The sequence below is a fragment of the Protopterus annectens genome, chromosome 1.part2 (assembly GCF_019279795.1).
Source record: "Protopterus annectens isolate FY-2018-M chromosome 1.part2, PAN1.0, whole genome shotgun sequence".
Taxonomy (NCBI): Eukaryota; Metazoa; Chordata; order Ceratodontiformes; family Protopteridae; genus Protopterus; species Protopterus annectens.
This window is the reverse complement of record NC_056727.1, coordinates 466,526,758-466,546,227: the sequence shown is the minus strand read 5'-3', so window position 1 is coordinate 466,546,227 and position 19,470 is coordinate 466,526,758. Positions and strand designations below refer to the sequence as shown.

At 40.6% G+C, this 19,470-nt stretch overlaps 1 protein-coding gene across 1 annotated transcript in view; it reads right to left on the bottom strand.

Annotated features, from left to right (window-relative positions):
• Nucleotides 1–19,470, bottom strand: part of CFAP61 (cilia and flagella associated protein 61) — a 4,145,169-nt gene that overhangs the window by 2,641,322 nt on the left and 1,484,377 nt on the right. The window contains exon 10 of the mRNA XM_044057082.1: nucleotides 5,335–5,427. Coding sequence (XP_043913017.1) covers nucleotides 5,335–5,427 — 93 coding nt within the window. The remainder of the gene's footprint in view (nucleotides 1–5,334; nucleotides 5,428–19,470) is intronic.

Genomic DNA, 19,470 nt, shown 5'->3' with positions numbered 1-19,470 from the left:
GGAGGAGGATGTTTTATTGGAGGCTTCAGGAGAAAAACTCCTCTCAGAAAAGCTTTGCATAGTCTATGTGACATAATGTTATGATCCTGCAAGCCAACATGATATTTGGAAATAGCCGCCAGTTGAACTTTGACTGTTGATGAAGAAGATCCTGACTGAAAAACTTCAGCCAGAAAATCTAAAACAGAATGCACAGGTGCAGTAAAAGGATCAATGTGCCTGGAGTTTGCCCAAAGGGAAAAGCATCGCCACTTGCTAGCATAAACCATTCTGGTGGACGACTTCAAAGAAGCTATTAAGATATCTCTGACAGGATCAGAAATCATAGGGAGCCTGGCTAGGGAAGGAAGTGGAGCAACCAAGCAGTGAGGTTGAGAGAACGAATGGCCCGGTGCTGCTGACCCGATTGGTGGATCAAAAGATCCAGAACTGGGTCCAGATGCCAAGGCTGCACCAGGAGGTGACGATGCAGAGTCGGAAACCAAATTTGTCGAGGCCAGTAAGGGGCAATGAGAATCAACTTGGCCCTCAAAACGGTAGCTTTCTGAATGACCTGTGGAATTAAGGGGAAAGGAGGAAAAGCGTACAGAAGTCCCCGGGGCCAATCCTGGGTTAGAGAGTCTCTCAGGATTTGGCCTGGTAGGGGAAAGAGGGTGAAGAAGTCGGGGCATTTGTTGTTTTGGGGTGTAGCAAAAAGATCGCAACAAGGGGTGCCCCACTTCAGAAATATCTCGTCCACTATTGATTGATTGAGAGACCACTCGTGAGGCATGAGAATGGCTCTGCTCAGCCTGTCCGCTAAAAGGTTGGACCTGCCGGGGATGTGCGTTGCTATCAGAAACCGATGAGAGGAGATTGCCCATTGCCAAAGTCTGAGAGCTTCTCGACACAAAGGATAGGATCTGGTCCCACCCTGCTTGTTGATGTACCAGACCACAGACATGTTGTCCGTTTGAACTGCAATAGTCCCCGCGGGAAGAAAGTCGTTGAGGGCTTGCAACGTTAAAAGCACCGCTCTCATCTCCAGGACATTTATGTGCAGATGGTATTCAATGGGTTGCCAAGTCCCGTGGACCATCCTGCCCTGATAATGCCCCCCCCACCCAATCAGAGAGGCATCCGTAGTGACTGTGGCAACTGGAGGAGGGGGAACAAATGGTCGGCCCTGATGAAGTAGAGGGGAAGATATCCACCAGGTTAGATGAGTCCTGCACGATTGTGTAACTAAGATCTCGTGCCTCATAGGAAGGTTCTGGAACGACCACTGAGTGAATAACATCCACTGCAGAAGACGCATGTGGAAGCAAGCTAATGGTAGAAGTACAATGGCCGCAGCGATAAGACCTAGAACTTTCAGAATCAATCTGGCTTTGACTTTGCTGCTCTGCAATAAAATCCGAACATATTTTTGGATGTCCAGAATTCTCTGATCTGTTAGTCTGGCTAACAAACTGACGGTGTTTAATTCTGCGCCTATAAAGGTGATAGATTGGCAAGGCAGCAGAGAAGATTTTTCGAAATTCACTGATATTCCCAACCTTTTGCAAAGCTGCAGAGTGTAGTCTCTGCTCTGAAGAAGCTGATCATTGGTGGTGGCGGAGAGGAGCCAGTCGTCTAAATAAGGAAACACCTGGAATCCTTGACGTCTCAGATGAGCTGTGACCACTGCCATGCATTTGGTAAACACTCTGGGGGCTGAAGTGAGGCCAAAGGGCAGGGCTCTGAATTGATAATGACTGGTCCCTAGCCGAAAGCGGAGAAACCTCCTGGAGCACCTGTGTATCTTTATGTGATAGTACGCGTCCTGAAGGTCTATCGAGCACATCCAGTTGTCCTTGCCCAGAAAGGGCAGAATGGACTGAAGCGTGACCATCCGGAATCTTGCCTTCTTGACAAATCTGTTTAGATTGCTCAGGTCTAAAATCGGTCTCCAATCTCCCGTCCTTTTGGGGACCAAAAGAATCTCAGTAGACGCCGGATCCTACTTGGTCTGCTGGAACAGTCTGGGCGGCTCTTTTTCTAGGAGCTTTGAAACCTCCTGTTTTGCCAAATCCCTTTGACCGGGTGAGATGTCTGGAAGGGATTGGTGAGGTCGGATACCTTCGAAGGGATTTTGTAACCCTCGGATATGATCGACTGTACCCACATATCTTGTGAAAGGGAACGCCAGGCTACTGGGTACAGCGATATCCTTCCCCCGACTGCCTCCAAGGGTGGACAGTCGGGCAACACCTCAGGGATGCTGAAAGGGCTTCTCAGGAAGAGACTCCCTGTTGCCCTGATTCTGAGGACCCCCCCTGCCTCTAGGGCGGCGTCTATTATTGTTACCCCCTCTGCCTCTGGGGGTAAACTGACCATGCGTGTCCAGCACTGCTCCTTGGGCTTTATGGAACCACATCTTTCCTCCTTTCTGACCCTTGGGATAGGGTCTAGAAGGGGTGGAAAAATGGACTCCTACGGCAGAAAGAGTTTTGCCGTCTTGCTCACACCTGGTCAAGGTTTCCTTCACCTGAGGTCCGAACAAAGCCGAACCGTCAAAGGGGGTATTGGTGAAGGACGCCTTAAAGGGGTCCGCGAAATTACAAAGCCGCATCCAGGCTTGACGTCTAAGAGCCACTCCTGTGCCTGCGGCTCTGCTCGCTCCATCGGCTGCATAGGATATGAGCCGCATGGAGGAGTTGATTAAAGAATTTAGGATTGCTAGCTGTGAGGCAATCTTGTCTTGAGCCCCAGCAGCTGAAGGATCCTGAACCACTTCACCTAGTTCCTTGAGAATATCTCTTTGAAGTCTGGTGAAATGACAAAGGTAGTTCAGCGAACGCATAGCAAAGGTCGCTGAAGAAAACATCCGCTTGCCATACCTGTCCATGGTCCTAGAATCTTTGTTAGGAGGATGGACAGGCACTGAAGGATCCGCAAGTTCCTTCTTGGTGGCCGCCGCCACCATAGCATCCACAGAGACGCCCTTAGAAAGAAATTGCTTGTCTGAAGGGGCCGTAATAAATTTGGATGGCCTCCTGGGGACCGGTTCCACAGAATCTGGAGCTGCCCACGCCTTCCGAGCCACTACCTGCATAAGTGGGTCGAAAGGCGGAGACACCCAGGAGGTGGAGGGTCGGGATCCAAAAGCCTCCAGGTATACCGACTCATCCTCGGAGGGGTCAATGGAGGGCCAATTCCCCCTCTGTTTGAGGAGTTCAAGGATGTCTGAAAAGGAGACATCCTCAGAGGGGGACCGTGAGGAACCCCCCGACTCATCTAAGTCAGTATCAGATGTTGTAGACTCAGGGGAGTCTGTGTGTTTCCTCTTACACGTCCTCTTCCGAGGGGGTTCCCCTGCGGGATCAGGAGAAACCTCGGAAGAGGAAGTTATTCCCAATGGGGAAACCTGGGGCGATGGATCCCTGGGCCTGAGAGCAAGAGGCTGGCAAGAGACATCAACAGGCACCGAAGAGGGAGGAGCTGAAGGGATGGACCGTTGACCTGGCTCAGGTGCCAGGACACTCCTCATCACCTCAAAGGCTCCTCTCCCAGGGAGGCCAGAATATTCCCGTTCCGAAGAAATAGGAACTCCCGGCTCCACTGAGAGAGAAGGCTCCAAGGCCGATGTAGGTGCCAAGCTTACCAAAGCCGAAGCCCCGAGAGGGAGAGCAGGTTCGGACAAGGGTCCGATGCCACTAGCCCCCTCGGAGCCGACAAGGGAAACTCGACGACTGGATCTCTCCAAGGAAGGTCTCATGGAGGAGATCAGAGCCGAAGACGACGGAGCCGAAAGGGGATGTATCAGTTCCGGCGCCGACACGGTCGCTGTCCCGAGAAGCTCCGGCTCCGAACTCTGGAGGGAGTCGGAGGAGGAAGTTCAAGGGGAAGAGCAATAGCCGAAGTCTGCTGAGACGGGCTATGGAGCATTTGGGCTAGTGCCTGTGACTTCAACAGCCTGCTTACCACCCTCTCTAAATCATGGTCAGACAGCCTGGAAGATCCCGAACATCGGCTCCGATGACTCCGTTCCGACAAAAGAGGAGACCTCGGAGCCGAGTGGATCGATTCCAAAGAAGGGGACCGAGATCTCTTCTTGGACGAAGCCATCGGAGCCGACGTCCTCTGGGTTCCAGATGGAGCCGAAGGCTTCTCGGCTCCGATACTGGATAACACGTCAGCTCCAGCCGGAGCCGACAAGGCAACTGTAGATTGAGTGTCAGAGCCGGTAGGAACCGACACTACTACATCAGAAGTAGAAAGATCGGCTCCAGCCGGAGCCGATCTCGACTCTGAAGGAGTCGGAGCCACCGGGGGAGGCTTAACAACTGTAGCCTGAACCTTAGGTGGCTTTGAAGGTTTACTCGACCCAGTTTTAGTGGGTGAACCTTCTGGCTTTAATAAGCCATGGAGGATCAACTTGTTCCTCCTCTCCTGCAGGACTCTCTGGCTAAAAGAATGACATATGGCACAGGAGTCCTGGAGGTGTAAAGGCCCCAGGCAGTAAACACAAGAAGTGTGACCGTCTGTCAGAGACATTTTCTGACAGCACAAGTCACACTTCTTGAAGCCTGAGACCTTTCCTTCCTTAGACATAGTCCAAGTAAAAAACAACACTCACACACCCCAAACAGTCACACTATTAATCCCAACAAAAACACACACACAGATAGGGATTAAGAAAAGAGGCCTAGGCCTAACTGAAAAATTAAAGTTAACTATTTAACTAGAAAGTTTTAAATATAGGGGGAATAGGGTGGGCTGTAGAAACTCTACACACTATGAAAGAGAGTAAGGGAGAGAAAAAACCCTGACTAAACTGTTTGAAAATTCAAGCTTACCTGAGCTGGCAAAAAAAGAGACCTCTTCACAAAGCGGCAAACGAGATCTGAGGTAGTCTCGCCTTGCATCATGGGATATAGGGTTGCCTCGAGCTGGTAAAAGGAGTTCTCAAGCTAAGCAAGTGCCGAGTCGGAGCCGAGGATCGGCTCCGAACCATCCAGCAAGAATGAAGGCGAGATTGACAACTTAACATTTACTGTTTACACTGAAAATAAAATTCACTCTATTAAAATATCTAGACGACAGACAACAGAAAGCACTTGCACCATTTTTCTGATGTAGTGAATAAACATGTATTTATTCTATAATTTCAAGAGAGCTACATGTTTAAACATGTTAGAATGACAATTGCATTGTTTGCTGATGGAGGTCAGAGCTAGTATAGAAATAAAACAAGAAAGTTTCAAGATTACACCATTTGAAATATGGCCTAATGCAGTTATTATTCTTATAATGAAAGAATAGGCTAACAAAAAAAAACTCATGTTTAATTAAAATGTTCATAGTCCTTACCTGAGAAGTGTCAGACCCTGTACTTGTAGGTCTAGATGCTACGACTTTGTTTTCTAAAGCAGGATTAGTGGATTGCTTATCTTTGGCAAATTCCTAGGCAAATACAAAATGAAAGGACATGCATGCATGATAATTATAACAGAAGAATCATATAACATTCATAATTGTATTGTCTAACACTTTATTTAAAACAGGTTTATTTAACAGTTAAAACATTCAAACTTAAATATAACATTTATTTAACATATTAAAGGTTCCACTGTGGCAAGCCTGCAAAAGTAAATAAGGTTTGCATGGGAATGCTAAAGGAACTGAAAAATGTTGGAGTGTCATGTAACACATCTTTTAAGCACTGCTCAAAGGAGTGCAAGTCCTTACTATTTTTAACTATCTGAGGTAATGAGTTCCAGTGTTCAAATACCTTCTCTGTGAATCAGCTTGTAGTCCTGTTATTTTACAAGTCCTCAAATAATATATTGGAACTTCTATTACTTTTATTAAGAACTAGGCATTCTCAATAACAACTGCGGTAGTGGTGCTGCGGTAGCGTTGTCGCCTCACAGTTAGACGTTGCCCGTTCGATTCTCAGTTAGAATGTCTTCTGTGTGGCGACATGCATGAATGGGCGTTCCTTTGTTGAAGGTTGTGCGTTAGGCCCGGCAAGCCAGTACGTAAAAAAAATCTACTGCCAATCATTAGCGGACCGGAGTTCCACTGTGGCAACCCCTAACCAGGAAAAGCCGAAAGACACAAGGCATTCTCAATAACAGGGATATTTTGCAGTCTTGAAGAACTGAACAAGGTCACCTCTCCTTTGCCTATACCTTAATGTGTAAAAGTTTAACTTATAGAGTTTATCCTTGTACTAAATTCAGTAGTAGCATTGAAATCTGAACTCCTGTGACTAGAACTTGCTCTAGAACCTGCTGGAAAGCACTAGGAAGCCTTAAACTGATACCAGCACTCAACTCTCCTTGTTAATAAGGAGAAATTAATCATAGGCACTAAACAGCCTATAATTGCAAAGTACCTTGCAAAGGTAAGGGAAAACAGCTCTTGTACTTTACAAAAAAGCACCTAAACAGGCATGTCCAAGGATCAGCGACCGGTGATTTCTCCTGTCCATCTGGTGAATCTGGGCATACAGTGGCAATGCTGCAACTGCCTCATGTACACAGACAACTCTCTCCTCCTACCACCCAACACTACAACCTGCGAGAGATGCACATACATAGCCAAATTGGAAGCAAAGCTCTCTCCAGCCAAGTTTCTGCTAGACAGTCAAGAGAAGAAGGTTAACACCTGAACTACACATCAAGCAACACATAGCCCTTCAAAACCCACACCATCAACACCCACATATAGCAACACTAAACCCACATATGCAGAGGCCCTTAACATTAACCTGACCAAGCAACAAGGACCTTCGAAGCTGAAATGCAAACACCAGTCACAACCAAAGTGACACATATCTCACAACACCAGTGTGCCACCCAACAACAGCCGCTAAGGCAAGACAACATACCCAACACTTTAGTCATAGATGACTCTATAGTCAGGCACACTGATGTCCCACTCACCAGGCTGAACAAGGAGAAAATTACTTTCAGCTGCCTGTCAGGTGCCAGGATCTGCCACATAACGCATGCACTCAAGTCACTCCACAACAAGTACAAATACGACTCTGTCATTGTCCATGTTGGAGTGAATGACTTGAGACATACCTCCCTGGACTACATGAAAAGAGACATGGAAGAGCACTCGTATCATGTGGCCCAGGCAGGTATGACCCTAGCTTTGAGTAGCATCCTGCCTTCACCCAAAATGATACCACAGTATAAGGACACAATGATTGACTTCAACAGTTGGCTAAGCTTCTGGTGTCATTCAAAGGGGATCCAGAATCTGTCTGCCTGGGATGACATTATCGACAAACCATGATGCTTTGCCAGAGATGGTCTGCACCTGTCACCCCTGGGATTCAGGTTACTGGCAGAAGCTCTTGCCACCCCTAAAGTGCCTTTTTTAGGCAAGGTTCAAAGGACAAAGCCACCACCATAACAGATACAAGCATGCAAAATCTGAAGGTACTGCTACTCAATGCTAGAAGCCTAAACCTCAAAATGCACTCTCTCGAGGCACTCCTAAAAATTGAGAACATCAGTATCTGTGCAGTAACTGAGACCTGGTTCAAGGCTCCAGACAGCACCCCTGCAATACCGGGCTACAACTCTTACCACACTTTTCGGCCACCAAACCAAGACTGAAACACTAAAGGTGGAGGAGTGTCCATATTCACCAGGGATATTCACACCTCCATGCTAGTTGCCCAACACAATGCATCTGAAATTCTCCAGGTGCAACTAACACTAGGTAAGAACTGCAATCCAAACTGTAGCTACAGATTCCCCACCATGCCCCAAGATTCTCACTACACCTTTCTAAACATACTGGAAAATATTAAGATACAACCAAACACCTTAATACTGGGTGATTTCAACTACCCTGCCATTAACTGGGAAAACTACTGGGTTACCAACACCTTTTCCCAACGGTTCTTGGAATTCATAAATTCCAACACCCTGGATCAACTAATCCATTGTATCCTAGGCCTGGTCATTACCAACATGGGAGATAGATACTCCACACCAGTCGTCACCCCCCCATTGGTCAGGTCTGACCATAAGCAAATCACCCTTGACATCCACCCCCCCCCCCCAGTAAGGAAACCTCCATAAAAAAACTTCTCCAAAGCCAACTTCATGCTATTCAAGTCAGAAGTGACAAACTTCATGACAACCATGAAGACAGGATCTGAAAGTCTGACTGCTGAATCCTACACTAAGGCACTGTATGAGCACATCCACTTGTGCATGAATCGTGCCATCCCAAATAGAACCAAGACGCTCTCCTCCAAAAAAAGGAAGCCAATCTGGTGGTCCCCTGCCATAAACAAACTATACAACAGAAGAAAGAAACTGTTGCAGAAAAGAGGAAAATCCCAGGATGCAAAAAACTCCCTTACCAGCCTCAAGTAAGAAGCTGAGATCCCTCATAAAATCCTCCAAAGCTAGTTACGAAAATAAAATTGCCAAAGATTCCAAAGACAACAACAAGACATTCTATAGTTATATCAAGAATCTAAGTGGTAATGCTCAGATATGCTCTGAGTTACAACAGAACGGCATTAAATATACTGATCCCAAGGATATTGCCAATATCCTGGCAAATTGATTTAGTGCCAACTTCACCCTCCTCTCACCCACTAAAGGGCCCATCTCAATACCAAAAGATTGCCAAATTCCGGTAATCATGGCCACACAGGTAGAAACCGCACTCTCCAAAGCTAAGAATGCAGCATCCATGGGACCAGATGACATCCCGGGATGTGTATTACATGAACTACAAAATGAACTGGCACCTCACCTAAGTGTCATGTTTAATCATAGCCTCACCTAAAGCTTCCTGCCCACTGAGTGGCACACAGCTACAGTTATCCCACTCTACAAGGGGGGATCCACCTTGGATCCAGGGAACTACCGTCCCATCAGTCTGACGAGTCTGATCTGCATGGGCATGGAACGCATACCTCTCAACCTGGAAACATTAAAAATCTGGACAAAGCCCATAAAAAAGGTACAAATCTGTACGCTGATTAACATAAAATTTGCATACATAATTATGTAACCTCGTCCACTCCAATGGGATTGTGGGATACCAACTTTCAAATTCAAACTGAAGAACAGACAACCCAAATATGGCACCAGAGTCCCCCTGCAGCCATTCAAATGTCCCATTACCTGGCTATTTTACCCATTTACGATAAACACTAATGTGTGCATACTGCTTTACTAATGCAAAGACTAGTTGTTAAAAAACTGTTTTACCAGAATCAGATGTTCAACGGAATCCAGCCTGCTGCAGGTAAACTGGTCCAAGGACCCTTTTCTTTCATGACTTGAGTTAAAAGTAATACAACTGCATTTACTAAACTATAGATCCAGTAATACAGGTAATGTTGCACTGTGCATAGGCATTTTAAATGAAGTGTGTTACATGGGAGAAATGTTCTTATAGGGACAGTTATTTCAGAAGAAAACTCCCAATGTGTGTATAAAAACAGAAAGTTAAAACCATTTAGAAGCAAATAATCACAGTGCTTTACATACAGAATTTAAGCAGTTTCCTCAGATTACACTTCTGCATGTATTTTCATGTCGCATAACCTCACAACATCCAGGCTACTGTCTGAAGATTTTTTTTCCCCAAATACACCTGTTTACTCCCTACTGAGTTTGATTTTAGAGATAACTGCTAACTATAGGATAGTAAAGAGGGAAGGTTTAATTGCATCCACAATGAAAGAGCAGTTCAGTGTATGAAAAAACAAAGTCATACTCATTAAAAGGAAAAAAAAAAAAGACATGGCGATTAGTTTATTTACAGCTGCACAGGTTAAAGTTATAGTGCAAAATACAACCAGATTAGATTGCTCACTAACAGAACTGTACACCACATCTGAGGGTTAATAGCTACAATAACTGTTCCCTTGTGGACAGTTTTATACAAATAATAAAGTACAGATGCTGCATTATTGAAGTGTCTGGCTTCAAATTATTTACTCTATCAACAGAGCAGATGTCTGCTTATGGAGAAAAAGATTTGAAAACAAAGTGCTTTATTAATAAAGGTTCTCATTTGAGCCACTCACTGAAGAAACTGTAGACCAAATGTTTATAAAGCGTACATTAAACTTTAAATACGTGAACCTGCATATTGTACTGCATACACTGTAAGTCAGGCACTTTTTCTCTCCAATGACATCATGACATGTTACCTTGCTTCCATTTTAGCTGGCTTAATGATCATTAATTCTATATATGGCAAAGGCATCATGTAGGTAGTGACTATTAAAATACGAAAATATCTCTAAATAATTAGTTATTTTAATAAATATACCTTAAATTTTCAAATGCAGACTGATGGAACCAACAGACCTGTGTTTGCACCATTGTAAAGAAAGGTAGAAAGGGTATCCGATCTTGTTTCCATAAGGCACAGAAATCCAAGGTTATTTTTTTGCGCAGCACATTGGCTCACAAACTTTAATGGTTTCTTGGATGTACACCTTGCAATATTGACACCTAAAAAGCTCATGAGAAAGATCCAGCTTTAAATGGTTAAGCAATATCCAGGCTAAATATTGTCTTTTTTTTTTTGCTAGCCACCAAGGATCTAAGCTAGCTAGAAGTATTAAAAAGAAAGTAACTTTTTAATACAGACACACACGCACACGCACACACACACAGTTTTCAGCTTACCTTTCCATACTAATAAATCCTTCCTTCCTCTCTGTGAGCAGAGCCTTCTAAATAAAATCCATTTGCCTTCTGAGCCGAGCCATTCATGTCACCTTCTAAATCAAATAAATTCTTCCTTGCCTTTCCAGCTGGTTTGTTCCCGAGCCTTGTAAATCAAATAAATCCCTTCCATTCACGTCGCCTTCTCCCTCCTTGCCTTTCCGGCTGGTTCATTCCCACTCGCAAAGCATTTTGAAACAGCTGGAAACCCGGAAATGCATGCACTGAAAGCTCATTTCCAACAGGCTGGAAGCCCTGACGAGCTGACATCATCACGCAGGCGATGACATCAGCTAAAGCGCGAAAAATAAAAAAAACAAATAAAAAATAATGAAAAAAAATCGGAAATGAAGGGGTACTACTCGGGAATCGTGGCACCCCATTATTTGGACCCCAAAACTCGGAAAACCCGAGTAATTCGGGACAGTTGGGAGGTATGATGGAACGTATTATCATGGAACTTATAAACAAAGACATTGGCAACCTTAAAACACTGGACCCCACCCAGTTTGGGTTCGTGAAGGGCTGATCTTGTCTCCTGAACCTGATTGACTTCTTCGAATCAGTCTCCAGAGCTGTGGACAAGGGTAAGGCGGTCCACACAGCCTATCTGGACCTTGCCAAGGCCTTCAACACCATCACCCACTCTGGAATTATAGATACACTTACTAAGCTGGGCATAAATCCCTACGTCACTCGATGGGTTGCCAACTGGCTTACTGACAGAACCCAGACTGTAAAAGTAGCCGACTCCAAATCCAGCTCCAGACAAGTGACAAGCAGAGTACCTCAGGGTTCAGTCCTGGGACCGCTCTTGTTTGGCATATACTTCTCTGAAGTACAGGCCAACACTAAGGTACTCTGGCTAACAATGTTCACAGATGACTGCAAACTGGGAACCATTATTGAATCCCCAAATGATATGGATATTCTACAAAAGGGCCTTACAGAAACAGATGCTTGGTGCCAGAGCCATAAGCTCAAGCTCAATGCCAAGAAATGTATAGTTATCCCCTTTAGGAAAAAAACATGTACCCATGAATTATCACATAGGTGGTAGTACACTAAACACTGAAAGTGTGATAAGAGACTTAGGGACACAGGTGGACAGTGGTCTCACCTTCGATAACCACATTGCCACAACAGTCAGGAAATCCCTATGTAGCACACCTCATCACTAAGGTCTTTTCATCCAGAAAAAAGGAGCTCAGTGTCTCACTGTACTCATCCCTTATTAGACCCATTATAGAGTGCAATGTTCCATTTGGTATGTACCTCACAAGACATCTGCAACAGCTGGAAAGGCCACAGAAATACCTCACTAAAACAATCACAGGCCCAAAGCAGATTCCTAATGCTCAAAAAAGTGTAGAAATAGTGACAACTGGATAACACAGCCCAGATGGATGTACAATAGACCACATTGCTCGTACACCAGGATACAAAAAATAGATTTAATAAATCCACACAATGTAAAAATACAGGTTAAGCGCTTTCAACTGTAGGACACAGTCTTCCTCAGAACAATGCATTACACAAATTCATATCAATTTATACCCATCTAAATTGAATAATAGAATAACTACCTACGGAAAACCGCCAAAAAATTTTTTCAAAATATTTAAAGGCATACTGTTCTAATATACAACCTGTATATATTGTCGATACTACACATCTCATTGCAGCATGTAATAAGAAAATTGTCATAACACCTAACATACACATAAAAAACACACAATATATATCTCTAATATTTACAAAATCTTGATAGACCATACTGAGTAAGAATGTATGTATGAGAATATTATGACTATCATACAATAAAATATGTAATATATTTCAAAAAATATATATAATATAATTACAAAAATTGTGTATGATTTCAATTAAAATATTAATTCCAAGTCGTAATTCATGTGACTAAGAATCAACAATACAATAAGGTATGTGGATTTTGTACCAAAGTAAAGAATGTAACATAAAAAATGTAACATAAAAAATGTAACATAAAAAATGTACCATAAAAAGAGACATCAAGATACAATAAAAACTACCATCCAAAACCCCAATGTAGTTGGCAGACATATATCATGAAAATATTAAAAATGGTTTGATGCTGATAAAGTCATTCAAACCCAGTTTACGGGTTGAATCAGTTAATATCTGCCATCTACTTTCTTTAAGGGCCAATTCCATTTTCCAATTTCCTCCGTAAGGGGAAGAGTAAACCTGATATTTTGAAAAAATTTTTTGGCGGTTTTCCGTAGGTAGTTATTCTATTATTCAATTTAGATGGGTATAAATTGATATGAATTTGTGTAATGCATTGTTCTGAGGAAGACTGTGTCCTACAGTTGAAAGCGCTTAACCTGTATTTTTACATTGTGTGGATTTATTAAATCTATTTTTGTATCCTGGTGTACGAGCAGTGTGGTCTATTGTACATCCATCTGGGCTGTGTTATCCAGATTCCTAATGCTGACCATCTAGGAAAACTCCAGCTATACTCTGTGGCATATTGTCTACTCAGAGGCAGTCTCTGCTTAACATACAAGGTCATGTCAAACCCTGAGCTGTTGGACATGCTCCACTTAAAGAAATCCCAATCCCTCAGAGCCACACGCTCCAGGGATCTAAACCTTGTCATCACAATGAAGAAAACATGCTGGAGGGATAGGTTCCTGATGCAGAGACCCCTCAGACTCTGGAATAGACTGCCCATACATGTCAAGCAGAGCACCTCCTTGGCCCTCTTCAAAAGGAACCTTGATGGTTGGATGGGAGATAGGAAAGTCACCCTGGGGATCACATCAGTCGCCCTGTTAGACAGGAGTCCAGGGAAGTAAATACTGTGGGATGAAATATCCAGGGAATTTTTATGGCTAGGCTTGTATAGGCCCTAGGGCTGATAGCCTAGTACCAACCTATGAACCTATGTACCATGTATTTGTTTTAGAAATTTTATTTGTGCAAACTAGGCCTTTGATAATAAAAAATGTATGCCTGTGATTTTAAAGAATATTACAAAATACAAGTTTGGCATATAGTAATAAAACATATAAGGTATTCATCACCTCATTATCTATTGCTTTAAAATACTTCTTAATATAACCAATGTTTTTAGAACATTGATTTATTATGCTTGCTATTTGCTCTTTAAAACAGAGTTTGTAGCTAACAAGACTCCCCAGGACTTCAATTACTGCTATTGTTTCAATATTCTTGTCACCTAATTTGTACCTACATGATAAATTAGGGTTTACATACTCCATATGCTTGGTTATATCTGTATTTGTAACCATAATTTTATTATTGGCACACTCAGTCAAATTTTCCAACCAGTTTTATAGTCTTATACAGTCTTCATTTTGGTAAAGCACATCCCTAACTTTAGATAATCCACAGAGAAGCCATACAAATACCTCATGGAATCTTAAGTTTAAGTATGTGCAGATAAGAAGAGGTAAGAACCTAGAACTGAATTTTGTTGAACCCCTTGGAAATAGCTTTTATGTATGTACTTCCACAGTACAACAATTATCTATGATTACTTACCTACTGACTAATGCAATTAATAATTCAATGTAAAAAAATCAAAACTTCTAGCTTGTTAAATAAGAGTACATTGTCTGCTCTTCCAAAGACTACAAATAAATCTATTTACAGGCAAATATATGCAGACATTGTCAACAGTTATCTTAATGTCTATAGCTGCAATTCTGTTAATAAAAAATATATTAACAACTTGCAACTGAGCAATCTCTTTAGTATGCCTGCTAGTAGATTCTTACACATCTTTAATTTATCAGCCTCACTCAATAACTTTCCAAACTGTCCGTTTCATGATCCTGGCAGTATTTAACAGGAAACCTGTAAAAACAGATGCTACTATATAGCTATTTTATAATCCATGGGTATACATGCACTGCTGTAGCAGGACTCAGACAGTATCTTCAGTTTTTTAATACTGTTCAATTTTTTTAGGTCCTTGTTTGTAATTTCATCCATTCCACAAGTTTTTGGAAAATTGAATTTATGTAGTATAGTTTCAGTCTCACTTTCTGAGATATTTAATGTCTGGTTCACTATCTCTTCTTTCTTTCAGAATTGATGGTTGAAATGCCAAATGAGGATATAAAATAGTCAAGGAAGAGGTTAACTATTTTTTTGATTTGTAGTCATTATTCCAAAAAGTAAGACTTTTACTTTTTATAATATACTAAAAAATTACTGTTGTCCCTCTTGCTTGTTAGCAAGTTGCTTTCATAAATGAGCTGATCAGTTTTAACACTTAACTTTGTTTTATTGTCTAGGATGATTATTTTTTATTCAATGTCTTGTTTATCTTGCCTGTTTTACAGTTTCTTAACTTCTTGTTCTTAGCTTCATTAACTGGGAATTAATTATGCTAATACCATAATGGGTTTGAAGAATCTTTGAACTGACCTTAAACTAGAATAAATATGGTTAAACAATTTTACACTATCCTTAATGATATTTCCCATACCTTCAACATTTAGATATCTGAAGACTTTTTCTCAATTTAAGTTTTCCAGATATAGCTATGTCTTCTTTAAAATTAGTCACCAAAGTTGGTTTTCTTTTAACTCCTTTTTGAGTTATGTGCGTTACAGATGCAGCAATCATATGATGATCACAACCTAGCAATGACAGGTGAAACTCACAATAACTGACTTCTAAAAAATCTGGAATATATTACATCCAAAATGTATTTCAGTCTATTAGTTCTTTTACCATATGACTTACAGATGGAACATTTTGCAAAACGGGAGCTAGATGTAACGAGCAGACTTCAAGAGAAGGAATCACTCACCAAGAGGGTGTATTATAGGTAAATGAGGACAAAAAATAATAAAAATGTACAACCTGAGTGGAATTCTACATTTTCTTTCAAGCTAAAACAGAAATCCCCAAACAATGAGATGTGTAAGCAGCAAGTGTAATAAGAAGTAAAATATAATGATCAGAAAAATTGTACCAGTGTAGATAAATAGGAAGAAAAGTGCATGGAAAGACTTCTAAACCATCTTCTCTCAGTACAAGATGGAAAAATCAAATAAGGAAAGACTTTAGGTAACAGGTATTTAGAAGTAATAAGGTAGATAAAACTGAAGACAAAATATATTATAACATACCCTTTCAGAGGTAAAGCAACTCAGAGAAAAAATAAAGTACAGAGAGGAAATGGTTCTAAAGAATTTCAAAGGAAAACTTCTACCACAAGAAGACCTTCTTTTTTATATTTGGAGAGGCCAGAGACATGAGCTCTAAATGAACCATGTTCAAAAACTTAATAGATGAAAAATGACATACAGATACAGCAAAATGTAGCTGGTACTTATCATGGTGGTAACCCTAGCACCTGCTCATTTACATCAGCTATATGGGAAGCCATCAAGTTACAGACAGAAATTTTTCTTGCACTGCCATCAGAGAGATGAGAGATTTCTTGGAAAAACTATCAGCTACTGACAAGCTAGAATGGCAGCTCTGCCATTCATTAAAGAAAAAGCCCTGGTGTGGTAGAAGTTTAGCAGAGCTATTACTTAGATGGATGCTCCTTCATGTTCTCCTTATTTCACAAGTCAGGGAAGTTACCTCAGCACCAGATAGAACACTAACAAATATCAGAAGAAACAATCTCTAAAATGATGCTGTTAGTTAAGTTTGTCCTTTGAGACAAGCAAGCACTAGCCAAATACTTGAATGAATAGGAAACAAAGTGATAAACACATGTAGATATATATAGAGACAACATAAATGCAGCATTTAACAATGTTACCTTTCTAATAGCACTATACTAAAACAGAAAAATCAGCAATAGATTTGAGCTTGGCAAGAACACCACTCAAATAAATGTTTATAAATAAGACCATATTTTAAGAATTAACAAGCACAGTGTTAAACAATGCATGCATTAAGCAAGCAAAAATGCCTGACATGGTCTGTGTTATTGTGTTAATAACACATACCCAGGGGTGTTCTGAGATCCTTCACCACAGGCAAAGGGCCTCTACACCCCGGCAAGTTTATTATTTACACAATAGCACACACTCTATTGGGCATTATTGTGGTTAGAGTATTGGCTATCTGTTAAATAGATTTGTATGTTTATTACTATATATATATATATATATATATATATATATATATATATATATAATTATATATATATAGTTTTACTATCATATCACCGTAATGAACAATGACGACTCACAGTAATGTCGAACTTAAACCGCGAAATTTAAAATACCGAATGCAAAAAACCTCAAATTCACATTTTCGAACAGTCACCACACTTACGGTAACAGCAGTACTGTCCGTTGTATAGTAAAGAACGTTTTTGCACTGGGGTAAGCCACCCTTCACTCCCCACACTCCCCTACTTATATATACAAACTCTGAGATCGGACTACAGTGAGGGAAAGGGTACATTTCCCAATCCCCACTATAGTGTGATCTGCACTACATTGTCGAACCTTAAAACAGGGAATGCTGTATTTCATTCGCTATTGCAAGGTTCGACATTGTAGCATTCGTTTTTACTTAGTGCAAATCGGCACTTTCGCACAAATGTAAATTGTACAAGTTGCAATCGAAAAAATGATGTACAACCATATATATATATATATATATATATATATATATATATATATATATATATATATATATCTGTGTGTGCGTGCGTGTGTGCGTGTGTATAATATATATATATATATATATATATATATATATATATATATATACACATACATACACACACTTACACATATATATATATATATATATATATATATATATATATACATACTGTTTGTATGTATGTATTTACATTTCTGAAGTAAAATAGTTCCTCCATCTAAAATTTTAAACTTCCTGTAGTATAGGTCATTGTTGTTGGAGGAAGTAAATATAAACAATGTAATTATTTAATAACTACGCACAGACACACACATATATATATTCAGAAACATACACAGATATTCTGACATACACATAGAAACACACATGTTCAGAAATTCAGAAAGACATAAAGGCAGAAAGACTTACAGACATATGCATAGAAACAAAACACACACATACACACACAAACACAGCAATTACAAACACTTTCAAGCTCAGAATCAATATTCTGTGTCTTATAAAAAAAACAGAAAGCAAGGTATTGCATCTCTCTCTCCCCCCTCACCTCCCCACTCCCTCCCTCCCTCCTTCCTTTACTATCCCTGATTTTGAACACAGTACTGCTCTATTTAATTATATCTGAATTAAATCGTTGAGGATTAAAGTCAGTCAATAATGCAATACATTAACAGTTTTGTACCTCTATGATGACAGACTGCTGACTGTAGTCAGTGTTTTCTCTCTCTCTCATGCTTTCAAGCAGAAATCCACAGAAGCACGCACACTTATATGCATACAGAAAGATAAACACATTCATTCACACACACATACATGCTTCTCTTTTCTTTTTATTTATTTAGTTTTTGTTTTATGTTTACACTCGCTGCAAGCATAAAAATGTCATCTATTTGTTTTTTAACTGTGAAGGGGTAGACGCTTTTCAAGGGACATTAACACCTTGCTTATTCTCCAGTCAGGATGGCCATATACAGGTCATCCAGTCTATAAGCATAGATATCATAACCTTAGAATCGTTATCAGAAGGCTTAGAAAGCTCTGAAGCTAACTTTGCATTATCCTTAGCTGTAGCTAAACCAATATTAGAATAGGAGAAAAATATTCAAACCTGTGCTTATTATCTTGAGACATATTAAAAGCTCATTCTAAACCATTAAAACCAGTACATATCATATTTGCTGCATAAAACCACCGTCATGAGCTGTCTGAAAGAACACCAGTTAACTTGTAAAATGGATAACTTTCATCAGACAGACAGAAATTCTAGTCAATGATTTGATATTAATTTCAAAACAGCTATAAACTTTAAAATATAAGTAGATTCAATATAACCTTCAACAGCAAATTCTTCTGCATAGTAGACAAGGCTCCTCTAGCAAGGCATGAGGAGGAGGACTGAGGAAGAATTAGTTGGCATGGGGTGGTAAGAATAAAGAAGTACAAGACAAGAGTCAAGGATAAGAACAAATAAGATGTAAAGTGTTGGGAAGGGGGAGCTAAAGAAGGTTAACCATGATGACATATGGAATATAGTTAAGCACAAATAAACTAAAAGAGGAAGAATAAGAGTCTCTAAAATAACTAAAAAGAGAAGAATTAATAATTTATGAGGTGATTGAGCAATGTTTCAGTTTGGAAAACTGGTGCTGTGGAGATTTTTAAGTACTAGAAAGCTATATATGTGGTAGCTAGTAGAAAATAGTAGGTATAAAGTGTCTGTCTTTTAGCACAGAGGACTAAGGCACTGAGGTGTTACTGAGCTGCTTTCTGTAACCCAGGGTACAGAGTTTGATTCCTCCCACCTCCATTAGCATACAGTGTAACTCTAAGCAAGTCACTTAAGCCGATAGTACTTTCATGTCATCAATGAAAAGGGACATTTATGTTCAGTAAGCTTACCTCATCAACAAATATATTTTAAAAAAGAACACAGAATAATTGTGCATGCCTGGTCATTTCAAAACTATTTTAGCATATATATGTATATATATAAATATATACGGGTACTTACGTATTACTGCAAACACATTCCGAACAGGAGATGCGGCTCATTTCTAACCCATACTACTGCCAAGGTATGTTATAAATAGCTCACAAAGATTTGGAAAACAAG